Source organism: Amaranthus tricolor, chromosome 4, assembly GCF_026212465.1.
Source record: "Amaranthus tricolor cultivar Red isolate AtriRed21 chromosome 4, ASM2621246v1, whole genome shotgun sequence".
Taxonomy (NCBI): domain Eukaryota; kingdom Viridiplantae; phylum Streptophyta; class Magnoliopsida; order Caryophyllales; family Amaranthaceae; genus Amaranthus; species Amaranthus tricolor.
In genome coordinates this window covers 17,660,914-17,680,913 of record NC_080050.1, presented here as the reverse complement: position 1 = coordinate 17,680,913, position 20,000 = coordinate 17,660,914, and the positions used below count along the sequence as shown (strand labels likewise).

At 31.9% G+C, this 20,000-nt stretch overlaps 1 protein-coding gene across 1 annotated transcript in view; it reads left to right on the top strand.

Annotated features, from left to right (window-relative positions):
- The first annotated feature begins 6,833 nt into the window (after positions 1-6,833).
- The window catches only part of LOC130809705 (methionine aminopeptidase 1A), a 14,396-nt gene continuing 1,229 nt past the window's right edge, over positions 6,834-20,000 (top strand). The window contains exons 1-15 of the mRNA XM_057675471.1: positions 6,834-7,045; positions 7,169-7,252; positions 8,037-8,087; positions 8,753-8,908; positions 9,263-9,338; positions 9,547-9,594; positions 9,714-9,758; positions 15,998-16,097; positions 18,569-18,620; positions 18,698-18,739; positions 18,825-18,886; positions 18,980-19,078; positions 19,515-19,588; positions 19,661-19,730; positions 19,895-19,960. Coding sequence (XP_057531454.1) covers positions 7,179-7,252; positions 8,037-8,087; positions 8,753-8,908; positions 9,263-9,338; positions 9,547-9,594; positions 9,714-9,758; positions 15,998-16,097; positions 18,569-18,620; positions 18,698-18,739; positions 18,825-18,886; positions 18,980-19,078; positions 19,515-19,588; positions 19,661-19,730; positions 19,895-19,960 — 1,015 coding nt within the window. The 5' untranslated portion in view covers positions 6,834-7,045; positions 7,169-7,178. The remainder of the gene's footprint in view (positions 7,046-7,168; positions 7,253-8,036; positions 8,088-8,752; positions 8,909-9,262; positions 9,339-9,546; positions 9,595-9,713; positions 9,759-15,997; positions 16,098-18,568; positions 18,621-18,697; positions 18,740-18,824; positions 18,887-18,979; positions 19,079-19,514; positions 19,589-19,660; positions 19,731-19,894; positions 19,961-20,000) is intronic.

Sequence of the window (20,000 nt, the reverse complement as noted above, 5' to 3'; positions counted from 1 at the left end):
AATATCAATCGGTATTCATTTGAAAGGCATCATGTTATTTTTTTTTTTTAAAAAGGCTTATATAATAATATATATAATTAGTATAAATAAAAAACAATTAACATATATCATTACCGATTTAATAACAAAATAAAAATTAAAAAATAAAAGTCCACCTATAATACAAAATTTAATCAATATACAATAACATATATAATAAATATAACATAAATAAGCTAACATATATTATAAATAACATATATCAAAAATATAAAAATAAAAAAAATTTAAAATATAATTATCATAAATATAACATATGAAAAAATAACATACCTTGTTAATTAGTTGTTGAACAGATGATGTGTTTTTCAAGTATATTGAGAAAATATGGTATTTTTTGAAGAATAAAATAGTGTAAATGCATTGTTTCGTAAAATATGATGTGATTTGTTATTTAAGAAAAATGAAGGTGGGCGGGAAAAATGAAAATTTTAAACTTCCAACTAATTTGCAATTGAATACCAACTATCATGCCACCTCTAAATTTTGCCGACTAAAATGTGTTAGTCTAAAAGTTAGTTGGTGGTTTTCCAACTAACTTTTTTAGGTTTAAGTAGGAAAGTCGGTCTTAAATTCCTAGTAACATACAATAAGTAGGATATTAGTAGGTATTTCCAACTAATACTATTACATGTCAGAATTTCAGTCGCTTATTTCTGACTGTTCTGGTTTTAGTCGAAAATGTTAGTATGTGTTTGTGCGTTTTTTTGAAGTGTAAGGCACATCAATAAGGAGTTTTCCTTAGAAAGTATTATTACTTGTCTTCGTATTAAAGAGAAAGCCCGTAAGCAAGATTAAAGAGAGGAAGTGTTGCTAGTGACAACTAATAAAAATAAAACCACAATTACTATCAAACCCAATGCGAAGAAATTCAAGCCAAAGAACCAGAAGAAAAATTTCCAGCCACTATAATCATAAGAATAATGGTAAGTAACAGTCTCAATTACCTAAGAAGACTTTGATCAATTTTTGTGTTATAGGTGTGAAACTCAGTTCATATGGCACAAAAGTGTAGGAACATGCTTAATTATGTGCCCCTACAAACTAGCATGATTGAAGAACCGTTTATAACAATGATTTCTAAGATCAACCTTATTGGTGGATCAGAAGGCTGGTGGGTAGATGTTGGTGCTTCACACCAAATCTGCTACGATAGAATTATGTTTAAAACATATACAAAGACTATTGATGATAGGACAGTGTTATTGGGAGATTCTCACACCACTAAGTTTGTTGGCATTTGAGAGGAGGAGTTAAAGTTTACTTCTGGAAGAATTGTTATTCTCTAAGAGGTGTTGTACACACCAAAAATGAGAAAGAATTTGGTGTTTGGTTATCTTCTTAATAAGGCTGGCTTTACTCAGGCCATAGGTTCAAACTTTTAATTTCGGCGAAGAATGAAATTCTAGTAGACAAAGGATATGCTACATATGGAATGTTAAATCAATGTTGAAATCAATAAAACTTCTCCTTCTGCTTATATGTTATGCACTTTTAATAATTGGCATGCTTGACTTTGTCATGTAAACAAAAGACTTATTAAAAATATGAGCAATCTAGGTTTCATACCTAATTTTTATTAAATGACTTCAATAAAAGTTAATTTTGTAGCCAAGGAAAAATTCACTAAGTCTCCACATAAGTTGGTTTATAGAGTGTCAAAACCTCATGATTTAATTCATTTTATTATTTGTGAGCTTGATGGAACGTTGAGTAGAAATAGGCAATGATATTTTATCACTTTCATTGATGATTGTTCTATTTTTCACTCATGTGTATCTTATGAAAAATAAAAGAGAGGGATTTGATATGTTTAAGTTATTCCTAACTGAGTTTGAGAACTACTTTAGCAAAAAAATAAAGAGGTTCTAAAGTGATAATGGAATAGAATATGATACTAATTAGGCTTTTATTGAGTTTTATGAATCTCATGGTATCATACATGAAAGGTCCGCACCTTATTCTCTTGAAATGAACCGTAAAGCTGAAAGAAAAAATAAGAACCTAACTGAGTTGGTTATAGCTGTAACTTTGAACTTTAGTGCAACATCTCATTGGTGAAGTGAAATTTTGTTAACTGATTGTTATGTCTTGAATCGTGTGCCTAAGATTAAGAGCAAAAATTCTCCTTGTGTAAAATTGTATGGAAGACAACCCAATATATTTTAGTTTTGGACTTGGGAATATTTATCCTATGCGAGGATTTATGATCCTAAATGGGTCAAGCTTGGGAGTAGAGCATATGAATGTTTATTTGTGGGATATGTATTTACTAGAAAAGCATAGTGGTTCTTTGATCTGAATGCACGTGTGATCATTGAGTCTAATGATGATTTTAAACTTTGAAATAGTGGGGATTTATCATTTTCTATAATTTCTCAAGTTAGAGCACATTTTGAAGACATAGTAAGTGATGCAGAACTAAAGAGAAGTACAGACTAAAGTAGCCAAGGAAGATTCTTCAAATCTTTAGGAAGCCCATACTTCAGTTGATGTTGATCTATGGTAAGAAGTAGTTAATGATGAGATTGATTCTCTTGAATCTAATTGTACTTGGCATTTAGTGGATCTCCCATCGAGATGCAAGATAATTAGTAAATAGGTTTTAAGAAAGAAATTAAAGGTTGATGGTACAATCGATAAGTACAAAGATCGTTTGGTTACTAAAGCATACAACCAAAGGAAAAATGTGGATTTCTTTGATACATATTCACTTGTGACGAGATTAACTTCGATACGAGTTTTACTTTCTCTAGTTGTAGTTCATAATCAAATAATGCATCAAATGGAAGTTAAAACTACTTTTTTGAATGGTGAATTAGAAGAAGAGATCTATATGGATCAACTAGAAGGAAATGTAGTCCTTGGACAAGAGCACAAGGTGTGCAAGTTAGATACATCTCTTTATGGTCTTAAACAAGCTCCTAAACAATGAAAAAACAAATTTGATTATTTGATCATTTCACATGGGTTTAGAGTGAATGTAGTGAAAAATGCATTTATGTTAAGCTTGAAGATAACATTTGCACAATTGTTTTTTTTATATGTGGATGAACTCTTGATCTTTGATTCTATTATATTCATGTTATGAATAGTCTGAAGTAGTTGCTCAATGCTGATTTTGACATGAAAGACCATGGAGAAGCGAATATGATCCTTAGACTTAAGATTATCAGGACATAAAATGGAATTTCTTTGGATCAATCTCATTACATTAAAAAAATCCTTAAGAAATATGTTATTATGACTATAAACCTGCATGCACACCTTACGATCCTAGTATAAAGTTGTTCTAAAACACTGGTGATGGTGTAAGACAGTCTGATTATGCAAGCATCAATGACAGCGTTAGGTACGCTACTGATTGTACTAGACCTGATATCACGTATGTCGTGGAATTGTTATAAAGGCTTACTAGTTGTCCCGGTATGGAGCATTGAAACATTATTAAAATAGTCATGAGGTATCTTAAAAGAACTATGACTCTATGATTACACTATTAGAGGTTTCTAGTTGAATTGGAGGGATATAGTGATGCAAACAGGAATGATGATTCGAAAGCTATTAAATACACTTTCATGATATCTGGTGGAGCTGTATCTTGAAGTCTAAAAACATACTATTTTAGCTCAGTCCACCATGGAGTCAGAAATAATTGCACTATCTATGGCTAGTGAAGAGGCAGGTTGGTAAAGAGGCCTGTTAGCTAAGATTCCTTTATGGGAAAAATCGATACTCCCTGTATTGATCTATTGCGATAGTATCATGGCTATTGCAAAAGTTAAGAATCGTTAATATAATGGTAAAAGCCGACAAATACATCACAAGCGTAACACCATGAGAGATTATATCAAAATTGGAGTAGTTAGAGTGTGTCGGGCAATAAAATATTGTTTAAATGTGAAAGGAAAAATCTACCCCTGATCAAAAGTAAAGTCAAAGTCAAATGTGACCATAAACCTTTCTTCAAAACCCAAGTTAAAATTACCCATAGACCATTGAGTCAAAACCCTAAAATTAAAACCCTAATCTTTCATTTTTGTCTATTACTCCCAATCCTCTCAACTACAACAAAAACACCACTGATCTACCTAAGAAAACTACTCACTCACTCATATCAATATCCCCTCACTTCCACCATGTAGGGAGCAACTCCTTGAACCCTAAATAGACTATTATAAATACTCCTTTAATCAACATAAATAGGTTAGACAATTATACTCTTCTATATCAAAACTCTATCAAATTCTTCTATTTATTTATAGTATCGTTTCCAATCTGACTTAAGCATCGTAAAGGCTTTCTGGGAAAGCTGTAATACCCCAAATTTAGCTTGAAAAAGGATTGATAGACTACTCATATAAACAAGGTGCATCTACTTTTCTAGGGAGCCCATTTGCTAAGAGCTCCACAGTTAAGCGTGCTTGGTGGAGAGCAATCTTAGGATGAGTGACCTCTTGGGAAGTTTTCCCGGGTGCGCACGAGTGAGGCCAATGTGCGCTGGAAAGACTTGTGTTGGTTTGTGGGGCTAGTCTACAGTCTCCAAGAGTAGCCACCAGCGGTTCGAGGGGCCGGGGTGTTACAAAAGCAGCCCCCAATTAGGCTTTGTTTGTGGTTGCAGGTAGTAGATTTCCAGCAGACAGATTAGTGCTCACGCATAAACAGGCATGTATTCAATACTTTTAGTTCTCTTATAAATTAACACTTTCTACACAAAAACAGGATGGACCATATACGCAATAACGATAATTTAGCGGATCTTTTAATGAAAGGATTAGCTAGAGAAAAAGTCCATAATTCATCTAGAATAATAGGGCTACTGCCAATGATTTGAGTCACATATGATGGTAACCTAACCTATAGACTTGAGATCCCAAGAAACAGGTTCAATGGGTAATAATAAGACATGGAGTGATACGTGTGGACTATGTTTTATTTTCAAAACATAGATTCCTAAAGCGATCTAGGTTGAGTTAATATAAACTCTTAATGAGATTTGTACTCTATTTTGAGTGGATTACATAGCTACAAGAGTACTCTTGATAAATTTCACCCTAATATATTCTGGATCATACAAAAGTTCAAGTCGAGAAATACTTTTATTTATGTTCAATCTATATAGTTTTCGATATTGCTCAATAAATATCTTGAAAAATTCAAGTGGGGATTGTTGGTACATTAATAATGTTATAGTAATGAATTGTGAATATGAATGCCTAGCTTTAATTGCCTAACTGTAATTTTGATACATTACTACTAGCATTTTCATTATAACGTTGTAAAACTTTTTTTATCAAATTATTATAGCATTCATGTTAAAGTAATCAATAGAATTCATGTTGAATAAATCAAGGAAAGCATTATTGTAATGTAACTATGAGACTACTTCTTTGGTTTTATAAAAGGAGGAGTATGAGCAGATTGTTTCATACACAAATAAACACATAGTAGTATTACAAATCATACTCTTCTCTCTTACATTCTCCTTTTGGATATTGAGCATTATTCCATATATTTTGGTGTTTCCGCAGAAGTATAGTGCAAACTACTAGTATTATGTACAAAAGGCTGTTTTAACCTGGTGGCATTCGGTTATTATGATCTACTAGCACAAAATTGGGTAGTACTGCAAATGTTCTAAAGAGAGTCACATAGTCCACGTCTCAATTAAATTCGATAACATTGTTCTTGTTATTTTGTAATTATATTTGTTAGGATGAGTTATCCCACATCGATAAATTGAAAATGGTGTGCACGCTTTATAAGCTATTAGAGACGTTCTTCCCATTGCCATATGGTTTTGGGATGGTATATATCTCCTTGGCTTATGAAGTGTGTGCACTTAAGTCCCCCGTTAATATGCTGGCATTCACAATAAGTCCAGCCTAATTTAACAATATTTACAACAAAATCTAATTTGATACTAATCTTTGAGTCGATAGTACTTCACACTACTCAATCCCTACATTGTTGTACAAGTAACGCAGTAAAGATGGCTAATTCTTAATTCACCTTTTATATAATTCATATATGATTGTACATGTTTTCCTGTGTTATAGATGTTTAACAATTATTGTCGTATTTTGTATTTTAGTATTTATGAGTTCCAAGGTCATGTTATACAAAACTAAAAGATTTTGAAGGCCTTCAAATAAGAGATCTTAGTTGTTTTCTTCATTAAAGTATGTAAATTTGTTGAGAATATCAACAATTGTTTTTGCAATGAACTGATTTTATGTCACAACAGAATAATCACTATAGTTGTAGTTGATCTTTCGAGTTTGAGAAAGAAAAAATTAATTTACTAAAACAATTTGATTGGATATATATTGTCAGATTGTTTATCGAACATAATCCTTTCATTTAGTCGGTTAGGACTTAGGGCATTGTTTTGGCCATTTTGCGACATTATGTTGGGCTGAACGGAAGAAAGATTCAATAGAATAAGTTTTGTAATAAAAAATTTCTAAAATAAGCTTTGGAAAATTTTTAAGCAAAATAAGCGTCTTTGTATCTGAGCCTAAGGTCAGGTTGTTCGCCATTAACAGCAAACATGAGAAAAAAATTTACTTTGTTCACTGTTAGTAAAAACGAACAAAAAGAGACAATGTCATAACATTTGAAGGGACAAAAAAAATTAAAAACAAGTTTGTTCTCTATTATCAACAGCGAACGAACTAACAACGAACTAACTCTGACCTTAGACTCGGACACGAAGATTCTTATTTTAGGAATTAAAATTTTCGGAAGTATATAAAGGATTTTTTTTGTTTGAAAAGCTTATTTTATGAGTAGTTTATTTCCTGAACCAACTCTAAGTTGTTCGGGTTTTCGAACTGTAGAAGTGCCGGGTGCCTGCCGGTTTGTCTTTGTGTATGTGTTTGGACTTTGGAGACTACTACAACCCTAGTTTTTCCCTTCTCCTTTCCCCTTTCTCCTTTCAGGGTTATTCTCATTTCCTCCAATTTTAATTTTCCCCCATTAACATCATTTACTTCAGGATCAGGTATTACCAAAACAATACTCTTATCTATAATGTCTTTTTTTATTTACTTTTTAATCTGCTGTTGTTTTGACTGATTGCTTAATTTGCACTAATTGGATTTTATATTGGAGTACCTTTTAACAGTCATACAATAATGTCTGGTGGTGACTCTGAACCAAAGGAATCAACTTTGTCTTGTGCTCGATGTTCCAATCCTGCTCATCTTCAGTATAATCATCTTTTATATCTTATTTTTTTGATTAATTAAATTTATCCATTGATGTTTTTGATTCATTTTAGATTTTTGTATAGTCTTCCACAATATTTTCAAGTGTAGTCTGATTTAAATTATATGGAATTAATAAACTCGCTTAAAATGAAGTGTTATTTCTCAAATTTCGATGAATATTTTTTTTTGAAGATTGGGAAATTTTATTACTTAAATAAGTCACCTAAGAAGAGACCAACAACATTAAAGAGATGTAGGGCGCCCTTGAAATTTCGATGAATATATTGTTAAATTTTCAATAGGAAAAGGGTAGTGAGTTCTTTTTTTAGTTTTCCGTTAATTCTTCTTGTGTTGTGACTCGATTGTATATTGTAAAGGGTTGGCAGAGGGAATCGGAAAATGACAAATAAAGATTAATTTGGGGTGGGAGTTTGTTAAATAATAGTACTTACTTCCTGGAGCTTTTTTTTGTTTTTTTTTTATTAATAATACTCTAACTAGTATAAACACTCCCAAATCTGGCAGACAAGCCTAAATATTAAGATTAGTAGATTTTTAATGCTTCCAAAACATTTTCAATGGGGTTAAGCAATATGGCATCAATGTAAGATCGGTTAAAGCATGCCTCTGAGAACAAATGTAATAGTTAACTGGCTAACATTTATTCCCCAGTTTTCTTGATGCCAGATTCGTAATGTGCTCTTTTATAGTTGATATTGTTTGGTTGATATATTTCCAGTATGGGGCTGAATCTAACTCCCACCTACAATATAATCATTGTAGGTGTCCAAAGTGTGTAGAATTGAAGCTCCCACGGGAAGGAGCTGCATTCTGGTAATAATCAATCTTAATAAAATTTGCTGGAAGGTTTAATTCGAATACATCAGGGCTTTTCCAAGTTTTCTATTAAAATATCATACATGGAAGCTCCTTTTATGATATTGCAGTATGGGAAAAAGAAGGTTGCGTCGTGTATGTATTGATTGATTTAGTAGTGAAACTGTTCAAATCTACAAAGCCTACAGACGCTATACTACCTGCATTGTGTAAACAACTTTTTAGGCATGTTAAAGGGATATGTCATGTTCTTGGCCAATATTTGGTTGTGCAACAATCACATCGCCCCTGTTACCGCATCACTATGACCATTACAGTTATCACGACCTAAGCTACATTTTCACACAATTGTGTAGTGTCTCTAAAGTCCTTGATTGGGGATGAACTTTATAGAATAAGGTGCTGTCTTTGAACTTTGTGAAATCCGTGCTTCAAAGGATGCTTTGGTGGTATCTTCTTCATGGTAATTGTAGCCTCTTGGGAGAATCAAATAATTGGGATAGCTTAGATCACCACACTCTCTTGAAAGCCTCATTCGGTGTTATATTTTACTTAATAGCCATAACCATTTCTTATCGTACCAGATTTAATTTACATATTGACTACTCAAGTCATTTTGAGTATTTCAGGCATGTTAACTATCATAGTTGTGTCTTCTACAGTTCCCAGGACTGTTTCAAGGCATCTTGGAGCTCTCATAAATCAGTGCACTTGAAAGCAAATGCTGCTACTGGGGGCAAAAACGATGAAGGTTGGCTTTATTGCTTAAGAAAAGGACAGACGAGGACTTCAAAACTTCCACATTTTGATTGGACCGGGTACTTGTCCATGTTCCTTTTCTTTTCTACATTCCATATCCTATTATGTATGTAAAACTGGTTTTGCATAAAGGAAATGTCATCATGAATACATTGTGAAACTAATGTTCAGCCCCTAGAAAGTTGTTTTAAAATTTCACACTTCTCTTCAAATTGATCAACTTCTAAATGTTTTTACTAGTGCAATATTTTTCTATGTTAATGTTTTGCATATTTTGAATATTTTTTGATTGACTTTTAATTTTTGAATTGCAATCTTCGAGTTGACTTCATGTTTTGGTTATTCGTTTTTTTATTTTTATTTTTATAATTCTGTTTTTTTTTTCTCTTCTGAAATGCAATCTTTTGTTGTAGATCATTAAGACCTTACCCCATATCAAGCAAGCGTGATGTGCCATCACACATTGAGCTACCTGATTGGGCAATGAATGTAAGTGTTTTGTTTTTTTATTGACATTTGCCGGTCCACTTGTATTGTTATCTAGATAGTTAAAAGCAATGAATGATATTTTTTGGAGATGGTGGTAGCTATATGCTTCTTCTTTGTCCCTTAATCTCAATTAAAATGAAGTGCTTCTGCGATTAACTTGTATATTATGCCAATTCTAAACCTCTTATGAAATGATTCATGTTTGTAGGGTGTCCCCAAGATTGAACCGGAGAGCTCCCTACAGCATGTTGTTGAGGTATGCTATAATAATATACTCTCTATTGCTTACAATTGTACATAAGTGCTTTTGTCCTGTCAGTTGAGGAACTTGTTTCTCCTTGTTAATTACTAATGGTTTGTAAAATAAAATTGAAGATCAAATCTCCAGAGCAGATAGCGAGAATGAGAGAGACTTGCAAGGTAAGTCATTTGGTTTATTTGGGATCTTTTTAACTATGAACTGGGAATTCTTTTCCTTATTGCAGTGCCCCTTGTGGCTCTGAGATTATTTGCTATTATTATTTTGTTTTGCTCGAGGTAGAGTTGTGCATGCATATCTCATTGCAAGCCCTTCTTGCTCAGATCATCATATTTCAAATCCTCACAAAAAATAGAAAAGAAAAACAGGTTTGAGATTTGAGAGTTAGACGAGGGATAAACCACACAATACTTCCCCAAGGGACTTGATCAGTGCAAGAAACTATTTGCAATGTGTATGGTGGGAATTACTATAGTATTTGTTTTTTCAAATTAGCTTGGAAAAAGGAATAAAGCTAGCGATTGGGGGGGGGGGGGGGGGGGGGTTACGCTTAGATGATTCCTATAATCACTATAAAATTGAGTTGATTGGTTGCAGCTATTGAGAGTGTGTTTATCCCTTGAAAGTGAGCCATACTGGTATTTGGTAAAACTATTGTCACCGTATTTCTATCTTAGTTGTTATAGCTCCAGCCGAGGCTATGGAATATGGAACTAATTGCTTTATGATGTATTGAATTAGTTTTAAAAAGCGCGCCTCACTTTGTGCCTTGTGAGCCTCGAGCTTAGGCTCAGTTGAAAACGCCTTGTCTAGGTAATGCAAAACCTACACAAGAGGTGTGCGCCCGATGTGCCTCCTTGTTTGTATCGATAATTGATTTATGCTTGTTCGTTCGAAAAAGAAGTAAAACTCGAAACTCAAATTTACTTGAATATAAAGTTCGGGAAAGCGTTGCTTCTTTAAGAAAAGCAAAAACATTCAAAGAAGAAAATAACTTTTGGAATTCTTCGTATGAATGATATCTGTTTTTATGCTTTGTTAAGTTGAGTAATGATTTTACCGGCTTAATTGGATGATATTTTTTTTTATGCTTGTTCACCCAATGGACAAGCACTTGTGTATGAATGAATCAGGACAACGAAATGGTATGACTTATATCAACAGTGTATGATTCAAGGGTGTGCTTGATTCTAGGAACTGGCTCATAGATAATAATATTAAGGGAAAAGAAGATGACATTCTATTCATGAGTTCGAGTAACTGAAAATTAAACATAGATAAAGCTTTTGAGATTGTTTTACTCTCAAAACTAACCCCTCTGTTCCACTCAATTTGCCCCATTTTTTATTTTTGTCTTTAGCCAATGATTTTGGCCCATTTCTATTTAGGATATAAAAAAACACTTTTACTCAATGTTTTCTCTTATTTTACCACTTTAACCAAATATACCCAACTTCTTAATTTCCGTGCCATTGGCAAATGTGGCAAAAAACATAGGTTGGAGGGAGTAACACGCAAGAGGAACTAATTTTCAAATAATGACTCTTGCTGTAGTCCCTACGCTAGCTCATATCCTATCCCACTCTCTAATGTTAATAACTCGGTGTCTCAATGAACGCTTCTCTAATTGAATGATGTTGTATGTGTAACATTCTTATATTATGGAGGCAAATACTTACTGAAATTCAGTATTAATCAAGAGGAAATTTAATTTTAATTAAGAAGTTACTTAAAGTTTAATAATGTTCAATACTTGAAGTGTAACATTCTTAAACTTTAATTAAGAGGAAATTTAGTAATAATCAATAGGAAATTTTGGTAATAAATTACTTGAACTAAACCAATGCAATGTTCATTGAACATCCAAAATAAAGGAAAATTACAACCAAAATAATGTTTATAACTTCAAACTACAATTTAGAGACTTCAAATATAACTTAGTTATTAAATGAATCTCTTAAATGTGAAATCAGATAACCAAATTTAATAACGTTTATAACTTCAAACTACTTCTAGCCCTGCCTTCAATCATCCTTTGAGGTGCCATTGAGGTTTACTAAAAACAAAACCATTGAAAAACACACAAAAACATAGTTGGTCGAGTACTGAACACTTGTGACTGCCAAATAAATTGCTAACTTTTGTTTGAAATTGTGTTGATAAACTCATTTTGTATAAGGCACTTTTATGCATAAAGCATATAATTACACTTGATTCAAAATCATTAGTTCATAGACTTTCCAAAACACTTTTATTCATAGATTATTCTGTCATACTTCACTCAAATCGTAAGCTTTATATAAGTGAAACTCACACTATGTTACAGGGGTACTGACTTAAGTCATCTTGTCACTTCTTTTGCAACCTATAACTCTTGTTATGCCATAAACATGTTCACAACCTCAATTGTGGCATATGTACCCAACACATTTTTATATTCAACAATCAACACATAAATTCTCTTGTATATATAATTTTAAATTTTGATTTCCATGGTAAATGTTAGTTAAGCTTTTCCACTTGGAATATACATGCTTATTTGCATAATCATAATGATATATTTTAAATATAGACTTTTCTACATGGGATAAATATTCTTGTTTGTAAAATTAATATTCTACATCATGTAGGAAACACTTTTATTAAAAACCAATTTCAATAAAATCATGAAAAATGATTTTTAAATACCGATGTCAGTTCATTTTAATTGAAGAAGGTATGAATTCAAATAGTTATATATCCGATTCAAAACCATCACCAGAATTTAACCATATATTACTCCCTCTATTACATTGAAATAACCCTGTTTTCTATTTTAGCCCGTCCCATTGAAATAACTCCCTTTCTATTTTTGTCCATGACCCACACACTTTCTCTAATCCTCATTCATATATTTTAAGGAAATTCTATATGGTAGGAATATACTTTTATGAAATGCCAATGGTAGTAAATCTTAAAAACAATTCCATAGGATAACATTGCAATGTTGTACTTAAAGCTACTGTAACATTAATGGGCTAAAAATGTTTAATTGGCCGTTAAGTTGTAAAATATCTTATTTGCCCTTGTCTTCTTTCTTTATTTAGTTAAGATTTGCTACCACTGGCGCGTTTCATAAAAGTATGTTGTACCTAATGTTATTGTAGCTTTAAGTACAACATTACAATGGTATTTTGTGGAACTTTTTTTAAGATTTGCTACCGCTGACGTTTCATAAAAGTATGTTGCTACCATATAGAATATCCCTATATTTTATCCACCTTTTCATCTAATCCACACATTTCTCCCACTTTCCTATTACTATTACTCATTTTTTTAATTTCATGCCAATTACGCTATTTCTATGGGACTGTGAGAGTAACTTATTATGCAAAGTGTTTTTATTAAAGTAACCATTTCTTAAATACCTTAAAATTTATCAATAATTAAATTAATAATGTAATATAGTTCTCTAACAGGGTCAAAAATACTTGGTAATTTATAAGTCATTATTTATAATGATTTTAAAGTCATTTTGTTAGATTTTAAGTGGTTAAACCAATTAACCGTTAATTTACAATTATTTAATACCTAAAATTAGTTAATAATATTTTACTAATATTTTTAAATTATAACTCAACAAAGTTAAATCGATTTTTTAAGTGGTGGAAGGTTATTGATATTAATTTAACTTGGTAATATGAGTTCAAAACTCCTTGAATTTATTTACCAATTTAATCCTTTTTAATAAATAAGCAATTTCCAAATAAATAAATAAGTTAATATTATATTAATAATAAAAATTTGAAACTTATCCTAAGGTTCCACATGCCATATTATATGATTTTTAAGATATTTTAATTATTATAAACATGCCATATATTTTATATAAATTAATATAGTCATGTTAAACGTTAATTCGATAAAATTAATTCAAGTCTATAGAAAGTCTAAGGAAATTCCCAACATGTAATTCCTATTTAATAATATTTTCAAGTCCAAATAATTTTATCAGTTAATTGTTTCTTATTTTACAACTTTTCAATTTAGAATTTAATAATGAACGATTAAACTAAAAAAGATATTCTATATGTTAAACACGAACTTTTGTAAAAGACCAGAGGTAGCAAATCATTAAAAAAATTCCAAAAAATAGCATTGTACTTTTGAAATTTAAGCTGCTCTAACATTAATGCCCGAAAAACGTTAGATTATAAGTTGTGAAATTTCATTTTTACCCGTGTCGTTTTTCACTAAAATACATTAACTTTCTTTCCTTAAAATTCTGCAAAATACCATTGTACTTTTTGGAATTTAAGCTGTTGTAACATTAATTGCCAAACAACGTTAGATTATACGTTAAGTTGTGGAATTTCAAAAGTACAATGCTATTTTGTGGAACTTTTTAAAAATTTGCTACCACTAGTCTTTTGCAAAAGCTCGTGCCTACCATGTAGAATATCCTAAATAAAAATCATGAAAATTTCCTTTTAAATTATGATGGTCAATTTTTGTTGGTAGCATAAGAACAAGTTTTTCCAAATCTTTTAAATAGCTAAGAATGTAACAACCTTATTCTTTTTGGAAATAAATTAAATATGTAAAAATATATAAAAACTCCAAAATATATAGATGAATGCAAGGAAGAATATACTATAAATATCCTTTAACATTTTACTACTAGAACATTCTTGGAAAACATTTTAAAATATTTCTCAAGCTCTCATGATTCATTCATCACAAATACTCAACGAAGAATATTTTCAAAGTTTGATTTTATGTATTTTTACATTATAATAATTCACAAAAACATGTATGATGCCCACAACGCTAGTGCACATAATAAATCATTATAAAACATACATCAATATTTAAATATTGATAATAAATTTTTCTGATTTAAAAAACATGTTTTTGTGATTTTTAAAAATAAAACTTTTATAGAACTTAAAGTTTTTCTACTTTCCACATAAAATTAACCCATATGAAATACCTCTTTCCAAAGCTCCAAATGCTCTTCAACTTCTGGTCCTTATTCCTTATCTACTAGGATCCAATTTTCCTACTACAAAACATATTTAAAAGCATCTAATAGCCAGTATTAATTTTGGATATTTAATATGTAACTAATTTTTCTTACTAGAGATTGTTAGATTATATACTCTTTGATTTTTTTGTAACTTTGGAGTAGACATTGTGTTGAACAATACTTCTTAATGATTCACAAATTTAATATTTTGAGTTTTAAAGCTAGAAAACAAGAAGTAGAAATTGTATTTTATTGGAAAGAAAATTTTCTCATTTTTATCTTATTTGGCCCAAATTTTTGGGACTTTTAAAGAGATGATTTTTTCTCGTTTTACTGATTAGTGATGAAATATATGTTTATAATCTTGATTTATGAAAATAATTTCATGTAACAATAATTTCAGTGTACTAGTCTTTATGTAAAGCTTGTAAAATAAAGTTTATAGGACAACTTTTAATATACCTTGTCGAAATCTTGATTTGATAAACGATAAGAATGCAAAGTTCTTGTAATGTGGAATATGTTTATGATATTTTTAAGTACGTAAACTTGTATTTTTGAGTATGTGGGAGTTGTTATTGAAGTGATTTATGTTAGGAAAACAAAAGTTTTGAAGAGATGATTTTAGATTGAGTTTGTGAGTACTTAGAAAGAAAATAGATGAGCAAATGGGAGGGAAAAGGTGCGACTGATTCTATATATAAGGGCAAGGGAGTGATTTTGCTTCGTGTTTCTCATGTTTAGGCGTGCTTGCAATGATGCTCTTTCTTGGGTAGAACTATGGCATGCTTAGCATGCCCTTAGAAAAGAGAAAAAGGAAATGGTGGGGTGTTCAAGGGCAAGGGTGGCCGGCTAGGGGGTATAACCTACGGGTTTTGGTCTTCTTTTGTTTCATTTTCTTAATATAGGAATAGTTTAGAATTCTGGTACCATTTGATGTTTATAGAATTAGTTTGGGCAACATGATGCCCATTTAAAAATCACTTGTATAAAGTGAATGGATATTTTTTTTATTCCCATTATGGGAAATAAAATAGAAAAATAATTGTATTTCTTTAATATTTGTGGATTGTTGCTCAACGTCAAGTGTTATTTCCAAAGTTTAAGTAACTTGTTATAATTCTTAACTTGTGAATTACAAGTTTATGATCATCGTAATTTTCTATTTACTATCATCGCTAATAAAAAAATTAGACACCCAACTACTATGATAAATAAGGTTATTCACTAGACTATTTAAAAATTTCATTTCAAGGTGCTTCCAACAACATCATAAAGTTATTCCCTTTGTCTCTTTTTTGTAACAATGCTCCATATGATTTGATACTCTCCAGTTGTTTTCTTTTGATTTTTTGGAGTCTTGTTCTGAAATCTAATAACTTGTTTCTTCAGATTGCCAGACAGGTTTTGGATGCTGCTGCTCGTATTATTCAGCCTGGCATTACGACCGATGAAATTGATAGAGTAGTCCATGATGCAACTATAGCAGCAGGTTAGTGTAGATCTATGACAAGAAATAAAGCAACTCTGATTTGCCTTAAACTCTTAACTTTCGTCGTTTTAATTTCATAGTTTAGAGCTAAGACTGCCAAATATTTTGTTGATAGTATGTCGATTTGTATAGTTTTTGAAACCATTGCCAGCATCTGACAAGATCTGTAGTTTATTCTTGTTGTTCGGATTTTGTCTCCTATCAGTTTTCATTGAAATATTTTAGTTCATTTATGTTTTGGGATAAGATAAGCATCGGCCAACCATAATTTTGTCGCTTCTAGAGTTATGTACGAGAATTATATTTTTCCGAGATATGCATTAGCCCAACTGTGATTTGTGACCGTGAGTCCCTTAAAATTAACTGTGCTGGGCTGAGTAAGCTATTAGGCCATTAGGATTCAATTATCTTCTTTAAACCTATCAAATATGGTCTCCTCATGTGTGTCAAATACTCATCCACTCACCTGCTCACCCACTAGCAGTATCAAAAATCAAATCCCTAAGTTACAAAACTTCATCATCAACAATTTACTAAATTATTATCGAACAATGCTTTGCGCTAGGCTTCGTTGTGTCACCAACTATAAGGTGCTAAGAGCCTAAGGTTTAGGATAATATTATGTGTTATTGGCCAATTTCAGTCGTATCATGTATATCTTCATGGGAGAAATGACATTCCACTCCTTGGAAATATAATTTCAAAAACCAGCTATGCTAGATTGGAATTTAGAGAGCCCTTGAAGGTTTAATATTATCTCGAGTTCCTAAAAATTGTGGGTTGCATCTCTTAACTACACTAGCTCTCTGATATCATGATTGGTTTGAAGATTTGGGGATTATGTAAGAAATAATTAGAGTTTCTTCCAACTTGAAATTTGAACATAAATTTGGTTCTTCTTGCAAATTTGGAGCATTAGTTATAACTCAAAACGTTTCTAAGAATGTTTAGTCTCTCAATAATTAATATAACTAAGTTCTAGACATACAAGAAAAATGCTTTTAATGGTTTAGGGTCACAAAACCACCAAGTCGTTGGTGATGACAGACAATTTTTGGAATAACTTGCGAAATGGGGGATGAGGCACTAAGGGTTCATCGGGCCATGAAATGCAAGTTCTGGTTAAAAACACCGAGTCGTCGCCCACTTGACCCATGTGTTTTTCATTGTTCCTTGCGCATATTTCTTGAGCAATTTTGGCTCTATTGTCTTGTTACTTGTATCCTCAGGTGTAGCATGAAAGGGAGAACTTATGCACAAGCACAAGTGATCTTGGATTTACATATTGTGTACTTAATGGAGAAGTTAATCAATTGTAAGATTCCAAAATTACAGGGTTTCTTAAAAAAACTAAGAAAACCACCATTCTGATTTTCAAGATCCTTGCAAATTCTTTGAATTTTTATTCTTTGGACATGTGTCCACTAAAAACGAATTCATCATTCAATTTTCTCTTGCCAAGAAAATTGTTCACTGCATAACCTGTAGTGTATCTCTTGAGTTTAATTCAATGGATTCAATTGGGCACATTGTAGGAATTTACATTTAAGGGTTGTTTGGAATGAGTTTTAATATCTAAGGGGGTAAATTAATGTCAAAGTAGTAAAACAAAGTTAGATAGACGATTAAAGGAATTTGTTGTTAGAGAGGTGGAAGAATTGGGTAGAAAATAATAAAAAATGGATAAATTAGCAACTAGTTTCCTCATTCAGGGGTATAAATTTACCCTTGGGGAGGGTGGGGTGGGAGAAATCTTTTCCTCCAAATGAGGGAGATCATCCTCCTTTTTTATTCATCTTTTTTAATTTTACTCTCATTCTACCTCTTTCACAATTATTTCAATCACTTCATTTACATCTCTAATTACTTTTGTTGCATTAGTTTGACTTTTTTTACCCCTTGAAATATTTACGGTAATGGGAGTGATGTCATTACTGTAACACCTGAATATCGCCCGAAACCATAAGATATCCCTTGATACGGCCCAAAACGAGTTTTTTTTTTTACATCTTTACAACGCGGGAAATATTGGTCATTTATTTTAAAACCTTTACAATGCGGCCGATGCGATGTGATGCATCCGTTTTTTTATACTATTATTGTCCGTGTTCAAACAATAAATTGGGTGGTAAAATTTGTGGTTAAGTTTGCCCGCATATATTTTCATTATGTTTATATTGTGGGCTAGTCTCTTTTTACAGCATTTTTGTTGTATTTAAGGTTGTTACTTAATTAACAATCTTAACAGTATTTGTCTTCAACAAATTTTAAGTTCTAATTATGTTTAGCATAATAGATTGGCTAAGTTGCATCTTGTGTAAAGAGTGAAACGAGTATCTGAGGTCTCTTGATGCTTTTAGTGTCTATTTATGTGTGGGAACCAAATAGTTGTAATTTATCTTTGAAGCTCTTTTAACCAAGCTATAATGTGCATGAGATTATATAACTGACATTTTCTTTGATGTATGTAGGAGGTTATCCTTCCCCATTAAATTATCATTTCTTTCCGAAATCCTGCTGCACGTAGGTACTTTTACATGTTAAGTTTTTCGAACTTACTAGTGATTGTGATATCTTTAACTAACTTCTGCTGGTTGTAGGTCTGTCAATGAAGTTATTTGCCATGGAATACCTGATGCCAGGTGCGTCTCTTCTGACATCATGTAGCTTTATTTTTTTAATCTTAAATTTAATCTCTTACTAATGGCTATTAAACTCTTGCTTCAGGGTATTAGAAGATGGTGATATTGTAAATGTTGACGTCACTGTTTACTACAAAGGAGTACATGGTGAGGAATATGTTTCTTTCAGATGTGTGCTCACTGGTCATTCAACAAGTGCCTTGGGGTTTGATGTGTTGATTGCTGCTTGGTCATTTGTAGGTGATCTGAATGAGACCTATTTTGTTGGAAATGTTGATGAAGCTTCACGAAAGCTGGTCCAGTGTACATATGAATGCCTGGAGAAAGCTATATCTATAGGTTGGTGACTTAAAATTCCTTTTTGCATTTCTTTTATTTTTCTGAGTTTGTGTGTCTCTGTGTTTTTGAAGAAACATAGTGTACAGCCCCTGTCATATAGTGAAAATGTTTCACTTTGGCTATTGAATAACTTGGACAATACATGTTTTTTCATAGATTAGTTTGTATTTCAAAAGAAATTTTGTAAGTTGACAGTTAGCTTTTCACACGATATATTTGGAGCTGGCTTATTTGCCTAAAATGCCTCATTTAGTACGGTTTATTCTGGCTCTATCTCTCTGACCTGAAGAGAAATATAAAGAGGTAGATAGAGAAACGTTGCGTTTGATATAAATTTGGAGTGATGCATCCAATGTATTGTAGTCCTTGCACTAACGTCTTGATTTCTATGCAACTTTTTGGCTATTGATACGTTGTTTTTCTGGGTTGATTTCAGTGAAGCCTGGTGTGAGATTTAGAGAAGTTGGAGAGGTTATTAATCGGCATGCTTCTACGTCAGGGTTCTCTGTGGTATGTCTTATATATATACTAGGAGCTAGTTTGATTATCCCACAACGAGCTCACGCTTCTTGACAAATGCAGGTTAAGTCATATTGTGGTCATGGAATTGGAGAGCTTTTCCATTGTGCTCCAAATATTCCTCACTATGCTAGTATCCTTGAATAACTTTGCAATCTTGTTTGTTGTATAATTTACTATAATTGTGTGCCACATTTAGCATTGCTGTTTAGCTAGTGTTAGGCTACTGAACAATCTCTATTTGGTTTGTGACTCACTGCATTTGTACTTGAGTGTTGACTTCCTTAATACGAGCAGGAAATAAAGCAGTTGGTGTAATGAAGGCTGGACAGACCTTCACAATTGAACCAATGATTAATGCAGGTATTTGGTACATCTATTCAACCATGTATTTTTGCCTTGT